Raw genomic sequence first — 23835 nt, forward strand, 5'->3', positions numbered from 1 at the left:
GTTCATGAGATTGGTGTTTGTAAAAAAATCAAGGTTCTGCAGTACATAGCTAGTTGTGCAACGATCTACATGGCGGAATAGCCTTCCTTGGCTCCACAAGCAGTTCATTTTTGCCTTGAAGCAGGAGACTTGGTTATACCCATTGTCTCAGACTGAATTGTCACAAGTGTTCTGAAATTATCCAGCCCTTTAAAAATCCAGCCACAGTATTTCTCTCTCTCCCTGCGGCAGAGAGTTCCATAGGTTGACTCTATGACAATTTTTTCTAAATGTAGTCACCTTTCATTTCACTGAGAAACCCCAATTTTGTGTTAAGGGACAGAAAGAAAAGCTAACACTGAAATTTCAGTAACATGATGCGAAATGTTAGTGAAACCCGATCACTGCAGACATGATGATAACGAGGATATTCATCAGAGTTCAGTGCCTGGCCTCTCTTTTCTTTATGCCACTGTTCTTGTCCAGTGAAGAATGTTTCAGCACCTTATCTCAAACTAGAGAGGGAAGATAAAATACCAGGGAAAGGTGCATTTATCTTAGCATAGCTACTACCTGCCTTTGAAAAGATAATGCATCTCCAGTGAGATACACTAGGGAGGGATGCCAGGTCTGCTGAACTAGGGATCCCAACCATTTGGGAGGCGAGGTCCCCTTGAATGGAGCAAACCATCACGACAACTCAGGAATGAATTAATAAAAACCAGTAAGACAAATTGTACAGCTAGTTGCCAATTGCTGGGAAAAAAAATGGGGGAGGGGAGATCTTATGGGTACCACACACAAGCAGAGTGAACAATGTACTGGTAGCAAATAAGTGTCAACACTCCTTTGAGGCCGGTAGGTATTATTGCCCCCAGTAAACAGAAGGGTAAATTGAGGCATCAAGAAGTTAAATGACTTGGCCAAGGTCACACAGCAGATACATAGCAGAGCCAAGAAAATAACACAAGACTCCTGCCCCCGAGCACCACATCTTAACCACAAGATCATGCTTCTTTCCTAAAGGAAATGGCATTGTCATTTCATCCCCTTTATTCCCAGCTTCGTCAAAGAACACAAGAGAACAGTCCATTCCCCATTGGGAGCCAGCAGGAAACTGGACAGCATAAAGAAAGTTAATTGCTTTAACATGCAACCGAACTATTGAAAGGAAATCAATATAACCCCAACCCAGACTACTCCAGCAAAAGCCGTCATTAATTGGAACAAAGAAGAGACCTCGCTGGCAAGAAGATACACAGGAAGTTTCCAACAAATGTTGGCACCGTGGGCTCCACTCTAGACAGTTAGTACCAGTTGCCAGGCTCTGCCTGTGCTCACTTCTCGCCTCCCTCCCCAGCACACATGTAATACGAAACCTCACATCTCCAGAACGACCAACAACAACAAAAAAAAGAGCTCAGGCAGAGACAGCAGCTGGCTGTCAGCAGCAGAGTGGAGAGGGGCCAAGCGAGGAAAGAACCCCAAGCCAGAGAGGGGCAGGATGGGGGGAGAGAGACGTGAAGTTTAAGAAGACAGAAAAACAACAACAGGCGGAGGAGGACAGTCCTGCGGCACTGTTGGGGTAAGGCTGGGTTGTTGCCTGGGTTCATTCCACCGTAGCATCTCAATAGCAGGAGGGTTCAGCTAGTCAGCAGTAGCTCAAGCTTTTGTAGCTGTTTGCATGGCAAATTGTGCTCAGCCATTGAACAAGGTTTGCTAGCCTGAATTTGGTTGCAAAGGACACTGGGGGGAGGATGGTGAGAGCCAAAAGCTTTGAGGAGTCAGGAAAGCTGTGCTACAACAACAGAGTGTACCGAAAGCAGCTACTGCTCACTTTTATCACATACATTGTCAATAACAGTTTGAAGCAGAAGGGAGTAACTTTTAGCTGATTCGCGAGCATTTAAAGGGCTGTATCCTGTGTTCACTTCTTCAGTGGAGTTACAGGGAGTGCACGTCAGTGCAGAACTTGGCCCTTCCTATGAGCAGGCTCTGCCACAGGGCATTCTTCGCACATGTGTTTTCATGTGTGAGTACTTAGTTTAGCCAGCAGCTTTGGTGACTCCCTGCTCAGTGGGAGCTACCAACTTTGGCAAGTGTATGTCAAACCACAGCAGAGAATTCTACCTAGAAGAGCTCTCAGCTGGTGCTGAGTTTTATCCCCTGAACCCTGAAGCAAGCAGAATGCTCAGAAAACAAAACCATTCAGAGAAACCAGCTTACTGTGCAAATTAATATAAACGTCTGGGCCCAGTGGAAATAAAGGGGAAGCTTTTACACAGCTTCCAAATGGAGATCTGCAATGGTAGCAGGAGCAGATTCTGGTCTGCTGTCCAAAACAGCACCAGAAACCCACAGCTCTGGCAGAGAACACCAGGTCTCTCAGCCCATGTCTTACTTAACATGAGGCTGTGGGGTCTGAGCACATTTTGATCAACAAGGGAGGGAAATGAAACAGAGGAGAAAGAGTCCCAAACGCACAAGAATAACCTCGAGCCAGCCTTGCTTCTAGCTACCAAAGTGCCCTCCCACCCCTTTCCCTCACTCACCATTTGTCACTGCCAAAGATGTAACCCCATGAACCCCTCTGTTTTCCCCATCTGAAGCCAATTATTTCTCAATGCTGTTTGGAAGATTTTGTAACCCTTTGCATTGAGCTAACAACTGGTGCGTTCTCCAGAGAGAGCTCAAAGTTCAGCTGTTTACAAACAGGCAGCAAGAGAGACAGAAAGCCAGTTCTCCCCACATGTTGCACAGATATAGGAATGTGAAGGATCAAGTACTTTCAGCCTCTCCTTCTATTTCCCTTTGGATCCTGCTTATTTGGAAAGGGTGGTGCATCTTACCACTCGCCTGTCACGCCTGTCACGCAAAGAATACAGCAGAACCACTTGGGTAATAGCACAGTAATTACTGGGCCCTCTCCTCTCCCAACTAGTCTGAATTCCAGAGACTCATTAGCGGTTCCTTGAAGGGTCTGTGGTTTACATTTGTTTTTAAACATTACAGTTCAGATGGCTTCCAAATAGAAAGAAGAAGAAAAAAAGCAAAAGAAAAACAAGGACAAAAGTGGGAGAGACAGAGAGAGAGAGAGAGAGAGAGAGAGAGAGAAACAGGCCAAATTTTCCTTGCAGTGAAAATCCTAAAGGGTTATGACTGGGGGTTTATCCAGCAGCAGAGGAGGAAAAATAAGCAATACGAAACGTGTGTCTGGAAGTAGGAAGGCAGAGGCATGGTTTACGTTACTGCTGTCACGTAGCACAGAGGCCTCTTAGCCTGTATCAAACATGACAGATCTATAGAAAGGCCTTTGCTGGAGGCCAAGTGTACAATGGGTTAGTACACTAGCCATTCACCTTCGAAAGCAGAGGCTTAAAACTAAGCAAGTGGGAGGGGGGGAAAAAAGTGATAAAACAATTGATTTTAGTCTGCAACACAAACCCACCACAACTGAGAGTATGCTCAGGACAGTCGCAGGACTGGAATAGCCAGGGGAGCTGCTAGTCAAAACTGAGGTGTGCTAAGAGTGCCAAGGAAGGGCAGCGCCTGCCCATGCCCTTACTTGACACAAACTAGTACAATCGTTCCTCCCACACCATCAATTTCATAAGCTTCACACTTCACCCATCATTTAAATTGCTTCTTTCAAGAGATCAGATGTAGGTGCTTCAACTTCCTGGATTTTCCAGGTCCCTACAGCCAGCATGGCATTCTGGTTAGGAGTAAATGGCACATTTCAAAACCCAAGCTGGATTCATTCAATTTCTGAGTTCTGGACAGCGCTGTGCAAATAAGGACCCAGGTGTAATGGAAAGCAGCTAGAGAATGTGTTCCCAATATTGTGATGAGGCATATGGCACTGAGATTGGCAGAAAACCTGTGTTTCCTGAAGTGGCTATTTACTGGGCTTTCATAGACCTGGACACGCACTCAAACATGGTACATCTCATTCTGTCAGCTGTCCTTGAAAATAGCTGTTCTAATTACTCCTCAGTCTACTACAGAGCCGAGACCCAAGCAGCAGTAACTACAGAACATCAGAGACCCCACTTGTTATTCGCAGATTTATTTTTAATACAGCTTGTCCTTTCAGCAGGCAAGTCACAATCCCTGTGCCTCAGTTTCTCCCATCTGTAAGACAGGAGTAATAATAATGACCTCTCTCAAGGCGCTTCATTCATTTACGATTCTCAGATGGGATGTGCTAGAGAAGGGTAGAGGATTCTTAAGAGCCTTATAGAAGTTCCCGACTCAGCGGTCTCAATATCAATTTCAGACTCTTGATTGATATTTCAGGGAGTTCAATGCCTTCCCATGATCCTGTCTCACATTAGTTAAATATGAGGTGGTTTGGGCAGGACTGGGGCATCTTTACTGCTGGGAAACCTGGCTCCACTAAGTGGACAAACTAGACTGCAGGCTATCTTGACTATTTGGGTACCCAATCAATTCTATTTTATAATCTGGAGGGGAGGGCTTCAGATTTTTCAACCTTGGCTGACGAGGTCAAAGCTCTTCTCCCATGAAATTGAACCACAATTTACCAGCTTGTGCACATGTGGGCAAAGTCTGAATTCTCTAGAGCTGGGAACTATTTTTTCCTGCCAGTGAATGAACTATTGGCCTCACTGGTTCTGACCTCTCCTGTTATGGACACAAGACTTGCTTGTGGGCTGTTGTGAAGATCATGCGGTTGGTCAACTACATCCATGCCAGCAAAAGCTGCAGTAACAATGCAATATCACGGGTGGATTTCCCCTATTTCTATAATCCCTTTAATCTTAAAGCATGTTGCAGATTTAAACTAATACATAAATCATATACAGGGATTATTTCATCTCCTGCCAAAATGCAGCTACTATTTAACAATGCACGGCAACATGACGATAGTTTAGGAACGGAAGTGGAGAAGATCTTATCCATTTGAAGCCAGAGCAGTAATTCAGTAGAGTACAAAGGAGTTACTACACTTAGAGTTAATCCACGACACCACAGCTGAACACCTACTCTTGAGAAAGTGATCACTAGTCAGAACCTTCGTTTTAAGCCTCACTGGGAGGGCAGCCCCTTCAGCAGTATACCACCTCTTTTCACCATGCTGGGGTGGACTTGGCAGATTCCCTGCCAAGCAACCAACACTACCTTCCTACAGCTCCTATGCATTCCAGGGGCATTTACCATTCCAGTATTGGACCAAACTCACCCTGCTTATCTTGTGTGACTTGATGGGGACAGATCATAGCACACAATGTTTGCGTTAATGGCTGCAGACAAGAAGTCTGAGAAAACATCTTAAAGAAAACATTAAAATGGAGTCAGAGATAAGTGTGTGACAACAGACAAACTCCTTGCTTGGGAGCATCAGGTAGTCCCCCGGAGCCCGCCATGCTGCACCCCTGGCCCCTCTTGTTGAGTTGTGAGGTCTCAAATGGCTGTCACTGTGGGATCGGAGGTGAAGAGGATGCCGGTCTTCGGGCAGAATCAAAGATCAACATGACTAGGAAGTGCTGCATTAGAACTACGTGTGCTAACTCCCCAAAACTTCATCTCAGGGTTCAGAAAGCAGCAACAGCAAAAGCCTAGAAAGGTTTGCTTGCAAGAGGACATTGAAGCTATTTAGTTAGAAGGATTTTGACAAGAGAAATAAAAACAGCTAGCGCTGTGTAAACATGTGGCTAGGCAATGACGGGGAGTGGGCGTAAATAAGCTTACTTTCATCCTAAACAGTGGTACAGCGACTGCACACTTATGAAGTATATGTAGTTCAAAGGTTATTTCGTTTTGTTTCATTACTGCAACAACAGCAGAATAAAATAATAGTGATACACCTTCCATAGCACTTTCCATCCGAAGAGCTCAAAGCCCTTTAGAAGCATTTGTGTTAAACACTGTCCCATTTTACAGATATGGAAACTGACGAACATAGTACTTACGTGACTTACCCAAAAATACGTAGTGAATCAGTGGCAGAACTAGCCTGAACCCATGTTTCCTGACTTCTAGTCCTGTGCCCTAACCACAAGATCATCATCTCTCTTTCTCTCTTCCTCGCTATGCAAACATACATTACTGAAACAGCACCAGCATTATGACTAACCCATGGCTTAGTCCTCAACAATAAGTTTAGCCTCACCTGCCCTCCCACCCTCCAACACACCTACTTCTCCATGCAGAGGATGAAAGCACAGAAGAGGAGTGTATCTTGTTAAAGGGAAGGGTGTTTAAACTGTATAAATTCCACAAATAAATTATTCATTCATGGAGACCGAACCAGTTTAAGCCAGATACCAGAATCTGGGCCCTATGGAAAGTCGACCACATTATGCAGCCTTCATGCTTGGTCAAGGTCCAGCAGTGCGCTATAGCCAACTTACAAAGGACGTCAAAGATGTGACACAGACCGCTTGTTCTCAGTCCCAAAAGGCTCTAGCCAAAACATTCAACCTGAGGTGCCTAAAGTTAGGCACCTAAATAAATGTTCTTATTCTCAGAAATGCCGAATAGCCAGAATTACCAATCAAATCAATAAGAGCTGCAGGTGCTCATCAGCTGAAAGTCAGGCCACTTACTTAGGTACCATATGGCTGTAGTCTATTAAAGCAAGTTGGAAAGATTTGGCATCCAGGGCATTTATGGCAATTTGCACAGCTTTACCCAACTGGCACTGTAGGATGAATCTGCGTTAAAAAAAAAAATAAGGTAGTACTTTCTAGGCATCACCTCAACCTTAATCAGTAACCTGTGAGAGCCCTGAACACAGGCAGTGCCTTGCTAGTTTAAAATAACCTGACCCGTGCAGCTGAGCCACATGCTGCAAACCAAATGGATGTCTTTCTGCATTATTACTGTGCTTGTTCTCTTTCCAAGCAAGACTAATGCCTTGAGCTCATGGCAGGTTCTGCCTCCCTTCTGAAACAATATGGAGATCTAAAGATTTGATTTACTCAGTTCACTTCCCTGCAGTGTGAATAGGAGATCTGAAGATTTAATCCCATTGGCTACAATGTAGGGTTTTGTTGCTTTAAAGAGGAATTTCTCAGAAATGAACAGTCAGAATAAAAGATGGTTGGAACCATAACTTTCCGACTGCCATGGCAGGCTAGAGGGAATGCTCCAAGCTGCCTGCTGTGAAGCAGTTCAGGGTGGTGTTTGCTTTGATTTTTGTTTAAGTTTCTCTTTTCCTCCTCTCTCCCCTTTCGTCCCCCACCTTTTTTCATTTCTTCTTTACTGTGTTTAGGTACAGCTGTGTGAATGCCCAGTCATAATAAGAAGTTTTACTCCGTGTTTCAAAGGCAGGAAATGTGGACATTCTGATTTTCTCCTGTAATGAGCTCCAAAGTCTTGCCCCTGTTGCCAGAAGAGCACTGGCTCCTGCTCTCATGTTCCTGTTCCCAGTGAACGTACTACTGAGGGAGGTCAGCTGCAAAGAGATACACAGAGATGGAGGAACTGTGACATGAAGAGGTTGATTTGCCCAAGATTAAACAGTCCATTGGTGGCTATGCTTGCTATAGAATTCAGGAACCCAATTTCCAGTTGTCTTCTCTAACCCCCAACAACATTCTATCCTTGGAAAGTAAACTGCCAGTTAAAGTGGGGACTTCAAGCCAGATGGGGACTGCATCTCCAGTATCATACAGAGATCACCAGCGGCCAAACTGGTTGTTTCTTATCATCTGAAATGCTGTAAAGTAACGGAGTGAGAATAACATCAGCTACTTTCCTTTGTAAACAAGAACAGAGTAATGGAACAGTATCTTTCACAGAGAAGTGTCTGTTTTAATAATTATCATTTGCCCTGATCCTCAGTACTACCTTTCATCTGTTACTGTAGGTCTTCTGCAGCTTCTTTGAAAAACAAGTGTACTAAATGAATTAATCTTTATAACTCTTTTGTGATGTCACTAAGTATCATTGCCCTTGCTTTATAGATAAGGAAGTTGAGGCCCAGAGAAGTTAGGTGATTTGTTCAAGGTCACAAAGTGAATCAGTGGTAGAGCTAGGAATAGAACCCAGTCCTTCCCATGTGCTAATCCTGGAAAAATCCTGGCCCCCCTGAAGCCAATGGGAGTTTTATCACTGGTTTCGGTGCGAGTAAGATCAAGTCCAAGGTTAGTTCTGAGCAAACAATTTATATAATTGGTGGAATGGAAGACTGACAGACAGTTTTGGTTTTTTGTTTTTTTTTGGGGGGGGGGGGATGGAGGCAGGGAGGAGAATAAGTGGAAGAGGGAATTCTGCAAAGTTGTTTGGTTCCGCGATTATAAATCCTGAAACGCTGTGAGTTTCTGGAGCTGGCATCTCACTTAGTAGAGTGGAAAGGTATTTACTCCCTTGTTGGCAGCCAGATACTGCACCGCTGACTACAGTTCAAACTTTCTCCCTGTAGAGTGTTCAAACCAAGATAAACAAGCAACATTCCTTGCAACTTTTAAACATCAGACTCTTTCACCCACAATGGTGTTAGATAGCCTGACCAACAGAACACCCATTGCTGAGGAAAGAAAGTCAAGCCAGGATCCTGGTCAAACTATACAGACTGAACCCTACATTAAGCCATACAGTGTTACACCCATGCTACAGCAGTAATCCTACACTTCACACCAAAACTCTGGAGGCCTAGCTCATATCATACTAGCAACTCACTCCCCAGCCCAGAGCAGTGCACAAAAACATTTTTGACAGACTGTTTGCTGTGGGATCTTCCAGGCAGAAAGACACCATCCGGAGGGACAACACAAAGTGTTTTACCTCTAAAGCAACGATCAGAGAGCACAGACTGTTTTGCCTCTCCTCACACTTTCCATTTGTTGGACTGGAAATCAAACTGAGACATACAGACATAGAATCCTGTAACAGTGCGTGAGGTGGAAGAAAAGCCACTAGTGGAACAGTTCGCTTTAGGCATGGAGATCAATCCTGGAGAGAAATATTTAACCCTGGTTTGTGCAATGGCCATTGTAGCCTATAGGGCTAGCTTACCTTTATTATATTCACGGCTTTGCCTTCATTCTGCCTTTATTATATTCAGCAGTAATGCAAGGAACCTACAGGCCCGTATCCTATAAGACATTAGCTTCCGCAGTTATCATCAGGCTTGAGGCCTATAAACTCTGGCACAGGTAAATGGCCCAATGGAAAACCCCAAGTATTGATTGGTAAGCTGAAAAAGAGTGTTTAAGGGGAAATCCCACACAAGAATGTCATTAGCGATGAATTGATGTACTTGATAACTGGTACATAAGCTACCGCGCATACTGAACCATAAGGGTGCCAAGGCAACGAATTGACGTATATGATAACAAATTGAGATCACTGATACACTAACCTATAGGAGAAGGACACCAAACATTAGCAAGGTAAGGAAATACAAATAAGGAAGAGGGGAGAAACCCCAACTGAATAAGCATCAGACATAGTGGTGTCAGCGTAACATATTAAAATATTTGCATCCCAGCCTATGAGCAATAGGAGAAAGATGTAGCCCGTGGGAGATGCCAGAATGATGGCCACTGGTGATGTGGGGCAAGGTAATGAGGAAGATGATGACTGACATTTCAGGTTGGTCTGCAAGGGATGGTGTAAGTATATGGATGTTCAGAGGTACATTCTGTAGTATCTCTATCTACCTTACTGGGCTGGAGTGTTTGTGACTGTGCTAAATGTTAATAAAATTATTGGTAAATATAGAAGAGTTCCTATAGTGTGAGTGTTGCAACTGTGCACATCAGGGTTCCCAACTACATAATAATTTGAATAACACTGGGTCTGATCTTACGACAAGAACCCGTCAACCCTCAAAGTGATAACTGGGAACTCTTAAAAAGAAAAGGAGTACCTGTGGCACCTTAGAGACTAACAAATTTATCTGAGCATGAGCTTTCGTGACCTACAGCTTACTTCACTGAATGCATCCGATGAAGTGAGCTGTAGCTCATGGAAGCTTATGCTCAAATAAATTTGTTAGTCTCTAAGGTGCCACAAGTACTCCTTTTCTTTTTGTGAATACAGACTAACAAGGCTGCTACTTTGAAACCTGGGAACTCTTAGTAATCTATAGATTTATTAATTACATTGATCAGGCTACATCATTTCAGGTCATAAGGCCACAACTGTGCTTCACTGCACCTGGCAGCACTCTTCCTACTGGACCTGGCCTCTCTTGCCACCTTGCCTTTTTCCCCCTGCCCCAAAGAACCCATCTGATTCTGACTCTTCCCTCCCCATAAACTCTGTAGCCTTGTTTTTAAAAGAACAAACCTGTGGATTGCATCCACATTCAAAATATACTGTTTTGCTTGGCAGTATAGTATTTAAACCCAGCATGCAAAGAAAGAGCCAAGATCTCTCCCAAGTAATTGTTCTAAATGTACTGAAGGCTGAACCCAGAGCATCCACTGTGCAAACCAAAGCAGAAAGTGCAGCAGTGAATTGATTGTCTTATTTATGAAGCATTTTCTGTATCTCTGTTTGCTTTATGTCACCACTAAAGGCAGAAATTAACTGCACCATGAAGGACTCCCATAAAATAGTGTCAACTAATAGAATTTAAACAAGCCAGGAAATTTCAGTTGAACGATGGCATAAGAACCTTAACTCAGTCGGGGGTCCAAACACACACCAAACACAAGGTTTTGCATGTGTCTAACAAGCTGTATGCTTCTAAGCAGCCTATGATAATAATAGGCACAATGGGTTGAATAACTGATGATGGGAAAACTTAAACTCAGTTTTGTTCATACTATACACGCTACAACATTAACGCAGTTGGACACCTTTCAGGGTTTGTCTACATGGGGAGTTAATCTAGAAAAACTATTCTGGAATAACTATTCCCAATTAGCTTCCTGCATGGATGCTCTGATGCTCTTATTCCAGACTAAAGTGAGTTGTTCCTGTTTAGCTTAAGGTTGCTGACACAAACATTTGGCTTGCCGCATGCTAGGGTGTAAATCTACCCCACATTAACCTGTTGTGCACTAAGTGTCTGTGTGAATCCTACTAAGCACACTAACTGTTTCCTACTGTGCTTTGATATACCCTGTTTTGACATGGGAGTAGATCAAAGCGCATTAAGGAACGGTTAGTGCACATCAGCAGAGGCTGTACAGACTCCTATAGCACAGCAAGCTAGTGCAGTGTAGTTTACACCCCAGCCTGCCGTGAACTAAATGTTTATGTAGACAAGCCAACCTGCTTTGAAAAGTGGATTATCCTAATTCAGAATAAGGCACTCTCATTCTGGAATAAGGAGCATCCATGCAGACAGTTAATCAGGAATAGTTATTCCGCTTTAAATTCACACCCTCCCGTAATCCAAATTACTTTCTCAGAGTAGGCAAACTCTTAAAAACAGCACCCTACATCACTCTCCAGTAACACTGCAAGATCATCCATTTGTAGACACAAGAAGTTTTTGATCACACAAAAGAGCAGGCTTGCAAATATTATGGATACAATTGGAGTGGTAGCTTTGAAAATGTTGCCTTATATAAATATAACTTTATCAACAGTATTTTCAGCTCCTGACAATAAATTGCCTTTTCATAGTTGATAGAATTACAAGAGGAATGGGAGTAAGGATCATCTACACTAGGCTCTAAAGTCAAATAGATCTCCGCGGCATTTGTTCTCCCTTTCTCCCCTCCCGCCCATATACCCAATGGGTGGGAGTCTAAATCCCCTAGCCAGATTATATGTCACTACATTACTACAAATGTGTGGTCAAACAGATCTATATTTATCTTACCAGGTACAAAAGTCACAGTCAGCTGTATAACTGTATAACTTAAAGCATTCATGTCTCCTAAATAGACGAGGATCAGTCAAAATTCACAATATCACCATACACCACCAGCCCTGGAAACCAGAAATATGACATGAGTATTACACAGGGGTGCTATGATAATGGAAGCACTCACAAGGTGGCTTGCTGCAGCTGGAGCTACAAGAAACCTTAAAAGGGAGCGTATGTTGCATTACACAGGGGAAGACAATTTTGTATACAGAATGCAGCATCACGTGCATGATTTGGGACACACATTCTCAGCTTACTTTCTGGGAGAACATGAAAAACGAAGAAAAGCAACAACTAATTTTCCCCTTTGTGGAAGATGGCTGGCCAAGGACTTGGGGGTTATTAGCCAGCTTTAATGTTATCCCACATATAGCAGGCTGAGAGGGAACACCGTATTTTTGTCCTTGGCCAACTGTGCGAAGTCATTTGGCTTTTTAAAAGCGGTGAAGCAGAGCCCAGGTGGAGAGTACACCCACAAACTGATCTGATACAAAGCCAGCGTGTCAGCTAGCTCCGGATTTGAATAAAGCAGTGTCAGGATATGCAGACACTTAACATCCCTCCTCCTTAGCTATTGAGAGCAAGGGCTGAGACCGGATAAACGTGTTTTACTTGTGATCCTAAATTAGCTCCCTAAAGAAGGCTGTTTGTTTCCCTGGCATTAGTAATATTGACAGTAAAGAACTTCATGCGCACTCTTTCTTTCTTTCTTTGGCTTTTCTCCAGTGTAACACAACTTGGACAGTGCTGGTCAGGATGTCTTCTGAAGGCTTTCTGAACGAAATACAGACCATTGGTGAGAAGTTCCTGCTTAAGCTCCAGAAGCTGCCCAAGGCTGAACTTGTGGAGATAGTGTCATTTTGTATTATCCTCTTCTTTATCGGTAAGTACATGGAAGAGTGCTAGGATCCAATGTGCTTGTTGTTGCATGAACCTCTCAGATCTCGTAGGCTGGAAGGCTGTGCTGATGATTTTGATGAAAGCAGGTGTGTTCTGCCGCTGTTCTAAAGAATGTGATTCTCTAGCTTATTTTCTCCCACAAATCCATTCTGATTGAAGTGAATTTTAGCAGTCAGGATAGGACCAGACTGATGGCCCTGAAGAATTCATTCCTGTTTATGTACATAACATATAGCATGGGGAGCAGCAGTGCAAGCTTTCTCCATACCATCGCCCCTGAACATTGATCCGGAGGGAAGTACTCTTGCTATCACTGTGAGTAAATCCCAGAGTCACATCATGTGTAAATGTTTTGAGGAGTAGAAAGAGAGCGGTTGTGAAGAATGGTAGTAGTGTATCTTGCCACCAGACAAGACACTCAACTCTGGGATTGCCCCTCATTACTGCAGCTTCCTAGAAACTGGCACACTGTAGTATGGACACATTTCTTTTCCTGGTGTGAACAGAAAGAGTGCCTACCCCTGGAAGAGGTTAGCTCATGGAGTCACCTGTCATGGAGTAACTGGTGTTGGAGGAGGGGGAATAAACAGCTGTCTGGTCAGATAGAGAGAGGTTTTTTTTAAAAAAACAGTGGAAAAGTAGGAAGAAGAAAGGCAGGCACCCTTAAGTGAAAGGGAGAGGGGGGAGTTTGCTCCCAGTTTGAATGCCATGGGGGAAGGGCGTGTGTCCACCACAAAAGGATCCCTCCCTCAGCTGGAATTTGGAAGCAGGTATATCAACTTCTCATAGACACAACTGGTTTCCCCACTGGGTCTGGTTACCTGGCAGCCTGTCAATGGATTACACTTAAAGGAACAAACACAATGGGTGTTATGTTATCCAGAGAAAGGTAATAATCCCATCGCCATCCTGACCATCATCCCTAACAGGATCTTGGCAGTTCAGTTCTTTGTTTTTAAAGGAACCCTATGTTTGACACTATATATAGTTTGGACAGATAGTTGCTGGGTGGTGTTGGTGGCCTGTGAAATACAGGGGGTCAGATGAGATGATCGGAGAGTCCCTTCTAGCCTTAAATTCTATGACTAGCAAAAATATAAGCGCCTAGTAGTTAACCTTAGTTTACCTAGTTTGGAAGGAATAAAAAACCCTAAGTTCTGAATACCTGTTGTCATTAAAGTCACTTTTCTTAAGAGATGGGATGATAATACTGACTTCACAGACAAATCCCAGCTCTGGTAACTGTTTCCTGCATACCTTAAGATTCCCCCTGTAATTTCATTTGAAAGAAATACTGTTCCTCACTTTCCACCCTTTAAAGCCACACAGCACTACACAACTGATACATTTCACTCCAGAGGAGGCTGTACTGAGAGGGGTGGAGGGATTCCCATTTGGCCTGATACCCCAGGCCTTATGAGTATATAACTTCCAGTAATGGCAGTGGGAATTTTTCATGTGCAATTACTGCATCAGTCTATTTTGAGATCCTTTGGAATTAAATGTGCTGTATAATGTAATTATAAATGTTATTCTATAGCTTTAAGGTTATTCGCTCATGTATTGATAAGCCAATGTTGTTGGGTTTTTTGCCACAAAGTACTATCTCCACCTGCCCAGAAATAAATCCAACATTTACAGCAGAGCTTCCAGGAAACTTTGCCTCTTCAAGGCACCTGAAAAGTCAGTGTGTTTTTATTCCTGTAAGATCTTTTCAGAAGCCAATACTCTCCATTTCTCTCTCCAGTTACTGTGCTGTCACTGATGACCATAGCCTGCAGCTGTTGCTGTTATCGCTGCTGCTGCAACAGAGGCCCTGATCAGAGAGGCAGGAAGATCCAGATCCAGCCAACTGCTCATGTGTGAAATGCATCAGGAGAAGAAAGTGAAAGAGGACACAAGCAGCCACTGTGGCTGAATCGCCTGGGAATGACACTCTCTACACTAACTCTCTGAACGGGCTGGTGGGAGTGAATGAGAATATGCTGCAGAGGAGGAAAGTGGATCATAAAATGGATTAGGTGGTTCTGCAATGATCGCTGCCTGGGTCTGTGATGTGGCGACAAAGGTAACACTATTCTGACATCCTCGTCTCCTTGCCATAGACAGACACAAAAACAGACTTTTTTTCCCAACGCGAACATTGCAGCTGGGCAAGAAGCAAATTCCAACAGGCTCCCTCTTTGCGAGCAAAGAGCTGCAAACCATGACAAAGACCACATGCAGACTGCCCCAGGGTTAGGAAGGTCCCCTGCTCTCTTGATAACTGACCTAATCCAGAGAGGTGGTGCTGGGCACCAGCAACTCCTACTGTCATCACTGGAGATGTCCATTACCAGCACCCCTCAGGATCAAGCCCAAAGTAAGTAAGGCTTTTCATTCCCTGTCCTACTGTCTTTAAAACCATGAGTAGTAGAGTACGTGAAATTTAACAGACATCCACTCAGAGCACAGCATGACATGGACTTTCAGCTGGTGCGTGAGCTCAGAGACTGGAAATACAGTTGGCATCAAATGCTCCCTGCTTTTATTTTCTCAGTGTTACAAAGACAAGAAAACTGCCAAAGAGGAAAACAATTAGACTATGTGCAATATCCATTGTATACTAAAGGATGAAGGCAAGAGGAGAAAACCCTAACACAAATTGTTTTGTTTGCTTGCCCTGCCGGTAATAATTTTTTTTAAAAAAAAAAAACCCTCTTTTTATTTAGATCCTTCTCTTCCGTGAAAAAGTGCTGCTTTTTCTGCATATTGCAGGGGTGAGTGTTCAGTACAGTGCATGGGGCACTGAAGCAGATGTACAAATCCCCATTATTATTCATGGGAGTGGCATGCCTAGCTCCCTGCACTAAAAAAGGCATGTGTGTAGTTTATATTAATGGCAGCAAATGTTTAAGGTATATTTATACACATGAATTTCAGAGAGCGAATATACAGTGAGGGCAGTGTTAATTCAGGATATACATGAAGTAGCTGAGAGATGGCATCATGACAAGTGGTGGACCAAACTGGAGCTGAGCAAACTGTACCGCTAAAGTTAACAAGTGCAAATAAATACCTTTTCAACACTGCAGCCACTGTGTACATTTGGTTTATAGTCCAGTGACCTTCAAATGGAAAAAAGAAAAGGAGTACTTGTGGCACCTTAGAGACTAACCAATTTATTTGAGCATGAGCTTTCGTGAGCTACAGCTCACTTCACATCTGATGAAGTGAGCTGTAGCTCACGAAAGCTCATGCTCAAATAAATTGGTTAGTCTCTAAGGTGCCACAAGTACTCCTTTTCTTTTTGCGAATACAGACTAACACGGCTGTTACTCTGAAACCTTCAAATGGAAGTTACACGTGTAGAAAGGCTGCAGAATTGGGCCCAACATTTGTAATTAAGGGTAGGAAAGGAGTAGAAAAACTACTCCCCTTTCTCAGTAATCCGTTAGTTAAAAGGGGTTTAATTTTTAAAACTGAAAGCAATTATGCCACAATATGAACTGATCACCTTTAAGAGAAATTAAAACAAGCCCACTTGGAGTTAAGAGTGTAAATAAAGCATCTTCTACTCGCATTTTGCATTTTTACTACTATGATTGAAAGAGCCAAATGGACTACACATCTACAGTGCCAGAGTTCAGCTAAGGCGGTCTCAGTTACAAAGCTTTGAATATGGTGCTTTTTTAACACTTGCTGACACTTCTGCAGAAAGGGGCAATGAAAAGAGGAAAAAATATTTAAAAGAATCCCTTAGCTAAATTACTAATATCACCCTAGATTATTAACAACATCCTCTGTGTGTATATTTGTGTACACGTACACACAAAATCAACTAGTTTACTTTTCATCACTTGTGTTTAGCTTTTTGTTGTTCTTCACTCAATTAGATTTGTCCATTTTGCATCCGAGTTCATTCTCATACTTTGGAACAATTCTAGAAGCTGCCAACAATGCAGAGGAATGTTTAGATTAAGAAAAAACACCACCACAGCATTTCACTTGTGCAAAAATAAAGTGCACATTATTAATAGACAATGGGGATGGTTTGGTTTTTAAGAGAATTAAAAATGTGGGACCTAACTTGACAGAGGGCATTAAAAGTTAAAGAATAATAATAATGCTCCACTGCTATAAGCTAGCCACACACACAAAGAATAAAAGTTAATTTAGACTGAAGAAGTGCCCAGCCTTTCCATTTGGCTGCCACAATGTACATGGTAGAAGCAAAAGTTTGCATCTCCTAACAAAGGAATTGGGACAACTAAGCCCTGGTGTAGTATCAGTTTAATATAATAAACTTTCATACATCTGGTGCATCTTCCCACAGAGGATCTCCAAGTGTTTTACAGACGTTGGAGAGACAAGGCGGGTGAGGCAATATTTTTTACTGGACCAAATTTTGTTGGTGAAAGAGACAAGCTTTCAAGCTTCACAGAGCTCTTCCTTAGGAAAAGGTAACCAGAATGTTACAACCAAATACAAGGTGGAACACGTTGTTAAGCATAAGGGATTAACACAAGTTGCAAGAAACGACTTAAAATGAAGTGACCAATTGCAATCTTTACAGTCATGGGACAAAGAAAGGTTACCGGCGTTTCTGATGAGATCATGGTTTTTAGTGTCTAGCAGAGTTATGAATTTAAGTTCCCAAGGTCATCTACTGAAGGTGTTGTACAGGTTTCCTTGGAGAACCAGGGCTGATATGTCAGATATGGAGTGAACATTGTGAAAAGAGTTTGCCCACAGATAATAGGATATTTTTATCCAATAGAAGATATTACCTCACCCACCTTGTCTGTCTCATATCCTGGGACCAACATGGCTACAACAACATTCCAGACATTAGGGAAGTAACCCTCACACTAGGTACCTCAGTGTGGTTATCCCTGAGGCACAGAGATGTTAATTGACTGCCCAACAGGAAATTTGATACATCTTCACTTATAAGGATAAGCTTGAGGATCTTTTTGTTTCTCATTAGCTAGAAACCTAGACCTAGGTACATGTGACCAATGAAATAGAACCTACTTCTTCCCTCCCCCAGCCAGGCACTGGCTGCTATGGAAATGAATAGGATCCTAGCAAGAAGCGTTTCACCATCATGGAGCTGCCTAGTGCGAATGCAGTCATGGTGGCTATCACAAGGAGGACACTGCAGTGAGGAAACTCACCTGGAGTGACAGTGAGTACTGGGGGACTGTTACAAGCAAGCCCATATTTACCAGCTCTTATCTACACGCGCACAGCAACAAGGGTAATGGCCAATAGGCTTAAAATACTGACCAAGAGCAGCAAGAGGAAGGCGCCCGCGTTATCGCCATCACCACATGTTCCCGAATTAGCAACAACTGGGAATAAAAAAAAAAAAGGGAGGGATAGAAAGAGAGCAACAGGGAATGTAAACACTCGCTAAAGACAGCCTAAAATCAAGATCATCTTTCAGAGCAGGGGAATGGGGTCCTACCAGCAGGTGGCCTGGACACCCCACCCCCATGAGGAGACAGCTACTGTGGGCTCAGTTCTGCAAAGTGCCGAGTGTGCTAGTTGCTCTTTAAAGCACATGAGCAGTCCTGTCAAAGTTAGTGGGATTACTTACATGCTTGAAATTCAGCAGCTGCTTAAGTACATGGCTAGATGGGGTCTAAGTCCCAGGGCACAAAGAATTTCAGGTGACGCCGCAAATCCTAGTTCAACTCACTGAATTTCTACAGTTTGATTGGCTAATAAACACTGGACCAACTCCACCTGCACACCACATACATATTTCTAGTCTCTTGGCTTAAAATAATCAACATAAAGTGGACGGGAGCCACAGGCAGATTTACCAGGCGCAGTATTGGATCTGGGGTAACTCCTTGCTCAGATACGAGGAGGGGATTTTTCTATTTTTTTTTAAAGTCCAGCAAGCACAAGCAGAGAATAACACTCTTCAAATGCAGATGCTTTTGTAAAAGTGCAACAGATGGAGTTAGCATGGAAGCAAGAAGTACAAGATACAAGCGACAATTGCTTTAGTCTTCTACGATGCAGCTGTCAGTTTTCTAGTTATGCAATTTTCATTTTGGTAAAGTGGGGTGTGCTCACGTATATCTTGCATAAAAGCTTCTACTCACCAGAATTAACCCTCCCACTTTCGAGTGCAAAACTGACCTCAGATAATGCTACTTTTGATCAGCCTGTAGGATCTGAGGGTGAGCAACAAGTTCACCTTTCCCACACACTCACCTACCTCTTGAGCCCTCTACTTGTGTAATCTTCCCGCTCCACTTTAAGAAAGCCTCAAAGAGTCTACTTGATTATAGCTATCCCACAGTACAATTGCTCTGTAAGGGACTGCTCTGCCTATACTGTTACAAATTTATGAAGTTACTGTTATGGAAGCATGGCCTTGTTTAACACACTTCTAAAAAGAGGGGAGTACGGCCTGGTGTACACTTAAAAATTAGACTGACTAGGGTTTTGAAGGGGGCAAAAAACACATTGTGTTGTTGTAGGAAGCACCCCCACACTATGGCGCTACAGTGGCACAGCTGCCATGCTCTAGCTGTGCCACTGTAGAGGCTGCATTGTAGGCATGCCCTTTGTTTCTAAACTGAGCTTGGGATACGGACTTCTGTACGCAAATCCGAGATTAGAGCCCAATTCCCTCCACCAAGAGTAAGGTTGCGAGCTACCCCCTGACCCAGCAGCTAGAGGAACTAGCAGGTCCTCTCAAGTATCAGTAAGGTTTTTTGTTGGAATGGATGCCTGCAGCAAGAGGCAGGCACGGAAAGAAGGAAAGAAAAGATGTTTGATTCAATCACAGCGTCCTGTGGAGACCATAATGCAAAAAGATCAGTGGGATGAATAATAGACAGGAAGGATTGCATTGTTTCCTATGATAGTCCCACATCATATAAGTAAGACTTGCAGGACATTGAAATGTTCAAAAATATCCTTTGGAGTCAGCACAGCATCGAGTCAGGACATTGCATCATGATGGGATGACATACATGGCCAAATTCAGACCTCATGCATGCATATGTAACTCAACTTCACACCAGGTCTGAACCTGATCCAATCAATTTGGCCCACGGTCAAGACAAACTTTTAAAGGCAGCAACTCTAGGTCTCTACCAAAGTGATGAATGTTTTACTCCTTTGGGGAACAGGTTCATATTGCCAACATACCCCTCCCACCCAAGCTCTCATGCTGGCTGGTGCTTGATGAAATAGATCAAGGAGTAACAGCAGTGAACAGGGGCCACAGCCTTTATTTAATCACAAGTCACACTGCTATCAAGGGCTGGACACATGATACCTACCATTTCCCTCCACTACCTTTCCAGCAGGATTACTCCAATTGAAACACGCACACGCACACACACACAAATAAGGCTAGGAAGTGGTTGAGTCATGGGCAAACCAAGTCTCTGAACAGTACAATCAAACAAGCCACAGATAAGTCTCACCACCCTTCCAGAATGTCTGCAGGGGACACACAAAACACTGCCACTGCTGTTAATAATTTACTAAAGTACAAACAGGCAGTTCCCACAGAGCCTCCCCGTTCCCATGCACACTGAAGAGGGACCTCTCAGCAGGCCAGGATCTTCTCCAGGACGTGCAGAGAAGGCACCAACAGCAGAAGGCACATACGCGACATCCATAGCAGCTTCAGGTACTAGTGGAACCATCCACAACTACTTCATTTCAGAGGAAAGATGGCAGGTTTGGGGTATCCAGTCAGATTGTATTTCTTCCCTTAGGCTTGGAGGAGACCTATTTTGAGGTTATCGATGCTGTTACTATTTTAGAGGGAGAGGGGACTGTCCCAGAGGGTCTGCATGCAGCCTTCTCAGGGGTGAACTATCCAGACAGGCCCTTTGTCACTACATATCTAACTGCAGAGTTATAAAGGGCCCTGTTAAAATTATTTACTGTGATTCCAAAACCAAAACTTTATCGAAATACTTTGGCTGCTGGGGCAGAAGTAACAAACAGCAACTGGAGTGTGTTTCTGAGATTCTAGCGGGCACAGCTTTGTGAGGGTGAAATTAACTTCACAATGTCTAATCCCTTTCCTTTCATGCAGTATTAAGGGCAGAAATGCAAGGGGAGAGGGCTAATACAGGTATAAGTAGACTGAAATAATTTAGTGAGATGTTGTCTCCCACTCCTCCACTCTTTGTATTAGGTCAGCATAGCAGTCACTCTGACGGAAGGAGGAATAATCCATTCATCCTTTCATTTCTCACTGAGGAGTATAAAGCAGGAAAGCATAAAAGCTTCTTGCAAAGAGATGTCAGATGTTATTGAAAGGGTGTAACAGTATGGCTGTGAGCAAGGCAACGGGCAAGATGGCACTGAATGAGCAAGTGTGTAGAGCCTAGTGAGACTCCAGATTAAATTATGTCAATAAAAAGAAAACCTATTTTAGTTGCAGTTTAACATCATTAGTGAGAAAGTGTGTTCACATGCATGTGTTATTGTTAAAGAAAGGTTAAGGTTTGGGTCGAAAACAGGGGGAAAAGCTAAGGGATTCAATGCTAAAACTAACACTGTGCATAACTACCCCTACAGAAAGAGAAATGTTTGCATGGTGTAGCTTGGCTGTTCTAATTCCTTATCTTTTTGTATTAAAGGACAAGAGGGTTTAATCCCCCATTTGATAATGTGCCTGCAGAACAGATTGCTTTTGCTATCGGGGTACAAGAGCATACTTCCATGTCTGGTGTACTCCCATGACTTAAGAGCCTAACTTCTTATTTTAAAAGGGCCACATTCTCAACTGGTGTAAACCTGAGTATCTCAACTGACTTCAGTGGCGCTATCCTGAATTACCCCTGCTGAGGATCTGGTTCAAAGTGTCTTCTGCTCTGATAGACTTGCTGTGGTCATTGATTTTTATTATATTATTCCTTTTACATCCAGACTGTACAATCCTTACACTGAAGATTCTGACAAAGCTATGATTGTAGCTGCACTACCAGACGCTGCTAAAATATTGGTAAAATAAAAACACTACTGGAAAAATTAATCCCTGAACAGAATTTTAATGGCAGAATTGTCTCTCTTCTCTGGCACAGACTACTAGACAGTTCTTTGGTGTTCTATATTCTGTTTATGTTCATGGGATTGGTTTCTCTAAAAAGTGACTACACCTTTTGAAAGAACAATGCAAGTAAGTGTTTAAAGAATATGTGTATGCATATATCTGTTGAGGAAGTAGAGCAGGCAGACAAGCATCACACACTCATCTGGTTTCCCCACTCTAATTCCAGCACGGGCAGGCCAGCATGTCGCCCTCAACACAAGCAGCTTCCCCAGTTCTGGAAAATTTGAAGAGTTGCATTCTGACAGATGATTGGGCTCTTGTCGGACTAGTGGTGATTGGGTCATTCTGCACCGTCTTCATTGCCCTCCTCTTGTTTGCTGCCATCTTTGGCTGCTGCTCAGCTCCAAAGCGTAAATCAAGTTGCATATAAACAGCAAGGACAAGAGCGGGGCATTTCAAGAATACCACAACCAGGCAAGAGTTATCCCACCCACCTACTGTTTCATCAGGTCAAAGGGAAGCTTCATCTTTTATCCTTCTTGTGTGGTTAATTCTTCACACACAGACTTGAGGCACTCACAATCTGTCAGCCCATACATAAGACTGCGCCTGCAAGGGAGGCCTTCATGCTGTTGTGTACTCAATTACAAATCTTGACACACAATGCAATCTGAATTCAGGACCACATGACCAGCCAAACCTTACAGTCAAAATATTTGCTTGCCTGAACTTTTCCCTGACAAGGAAAATTACTGGGTTAAATCTTTGTAAATGACCACCTGCCATTCTGAAGGTGGAAGAGACCCTTGAGTAATCCCACCAAAGCAGCAGCCCTTCTTTTTTGCCCCATATTCAGATGAGGAAGGAAACAGCCCCCAGATCAAAAGCTCATCTCGACCCTTCTATGTGAAAAGCTTTTTCATTAAAAGAAGTTGATTCAATCGTCCTTCTGCTCTGGTTACATAACAACCTAAAAGAACTTGTGTGCAAGACAATGCAAGTGTGTCTCTCTGCTCCTTTTGTTGTAAGTTAGGACCTCACAAGGTCAGGGTTTTTGTTGTTGTTGTTGTTTTGGTTTTTGGAGGTTTGTTTGATTTTTAAGAAAGTGGGTAGAAAAACCTATTAGTTTAAAATGTAAAAAAACTGGATAACAGAAAAATGTGATGTTCCTTTGAACAGTCTCTTAATAAGGGTTGCCAGCTAGTAGGAAGTGACAACATGCAGCAGACAAACCCAAGGAGGGGCCCTGCAGTGACACCTGCGGTAAAGATCACAGTAAGATTCTACCCTGGGATGAGATGGAGCATATGACATTTCAGGGGGTAGTGGGGATGGGTGAAGTTAGGGAAGGGAAGATTTTGAGGGGGTTGGGGAAAAAAAAGTGAGATTTATAACTGGAAGCTACTTTCAGCCTTAAATATAGGAGTGGTCAGCATCCCCCTTCCCCGTTAAAGAAAGGGTGATTTTACTTTTAAATGCCCCCATGGAACAGAAGAAACACTATTTCTTTCTCCAATAGTCTCAGCTAAAGAAAATCTATTTTCTCCAGGTAAAGTATTATTACATGGGTCTTTCACATACAAAGTTCGCTAGCACATACCCATTGCTTTACTGCTGCGGTGGAACAGCACCAGAGAGAGTCATCAGTGGAAATAACAGCTAGGCTCCTCTCACTATAGGGTGGGAGATGTAAGTCAAGATGAAGGAGCAATTACATGAACTTTAACTAACCCAAGTTCTGATATTAACACTTACCCTGGAAAGTCCTGCCATAACTACTGATGGCTTGTGCAAAATTAGTTTGGCAGTCTCAGTTCAGTTCCCAGTGCACAAGTGTCCATTGCAAACCAGCTGCAACCGAAACCCTTGCTCGTAATCTCAAGAGAGAGATCACGGAGTAATCAGAGACGGAAGCTAAGCTATCTCCAACCCACAGCTATTAAAAAGGACTTCTCATTTCAACTGGCAACAGAAGCAACACAGAGGCAGCCAGCTGGCTACTCTAGGTACGACCTAAAGGCATGCAACAGCAGCTGAAGAAGATTGACTTAGCTGCATAAACTGACCAAAATATTAGAACATGGTGCCTCACAGCAGACACCTAGTGGAGTCACCTTCACTGCAACCAATG

General features: G+C 43.2%; 2 protein-coding genes across 9 annotated transcripts in view; one reads left to right on the forward strand and one right to left on the reverse strand.

The window, feature by feature from the left end:
* Window positions 1–23835, reverse strand: part of RECQL5 (RecQ like helicase 5) — a 58643-nt gene that overhangs the window by 21317 nt on the left and 13491 nt on the right. Inside the window, exon 9 of one of the 5 annotated variants that reach the window (XM_077832947.1) lies at window positions 20297–20428. The exons of the other annotated variants lie outside the window; for them this stretch is intronic. Coding sequence (XP_077689073.1) covers window positions 20350–20428 — 79 coding nt within the window. The 3' untranslated portion in view covers window positions 20297–20349. Of the gene's footprint in view, window positions 1–20296; window positions 20429–23835 lie in introns of those variants that run through there. 5 annotated transcript variants of the gene reach the window in all.
* On the forward strand, window positions 1129–15745 carry SMIM5 (small integral membrane protein 5). Of its 4 annotated transcripts, XM_077832949.1 has the most exons (4): window positions 1129–1564; window positions 7220–8093; window positions 12506–12662; window positions 14427–15745. In XM_077832949.1, exons 3-4 carry the CDS (start codon window positions 12536–12538, stop codon window positions 14543–14545), a joined length of 246 nt encoding a protein of 81 aa, XP_077689075.1. In that variant the 5' UTR covers window positions 1129–1564; window positions 7220–8093; window positions 12506–12535; the 3' UTR covers window positions 14546–15745. The 4 variants fall into 4 exon arrangements, with proteins under 4 accessions (XP_077689075.1, XP_077689074.1, XP_077689076.1 ...); XM_077832948.1 differs by lacking the exon at window positions 7220–8093; XM_077832950.1 differs by lacking the exons at window positions 1129–1564; window positions 7220–8093 and adding an exon at window positions 8219–9341.

Source organism: Eretmochelys imbricata, chromosome 14 (assembly GCF_965152235.1).
Source record: "Eretmochelys imbricata isolate rEreImb1 chromosome 14, rEreImb1.hap1, whole genome shotgun sequence".
In the NCBI taxonomy this organism is placed as follows: domain Eukaryota; kingdom Metazoa; phylum Chordata; order Testudines; family Cheloniidae; genus Eretmochelys; species Eretmochelys imbricata.

Coding starts and splice junctions, on each gene's coding strand:
- SMIM5 (XM_077832949.1), top strand. CDS start 12,536: ATGTCTTCTGAAGGCTTTCTGAACGAAATACAGACCATTGGTGAGAAG. Junction 12,663..14,426: donor TATTATCCTCTTCTTTATCG/GTAAGTACATGG, acceptor TTCTCTCTCCAG/TTACTGTGCTGTCACTGATG.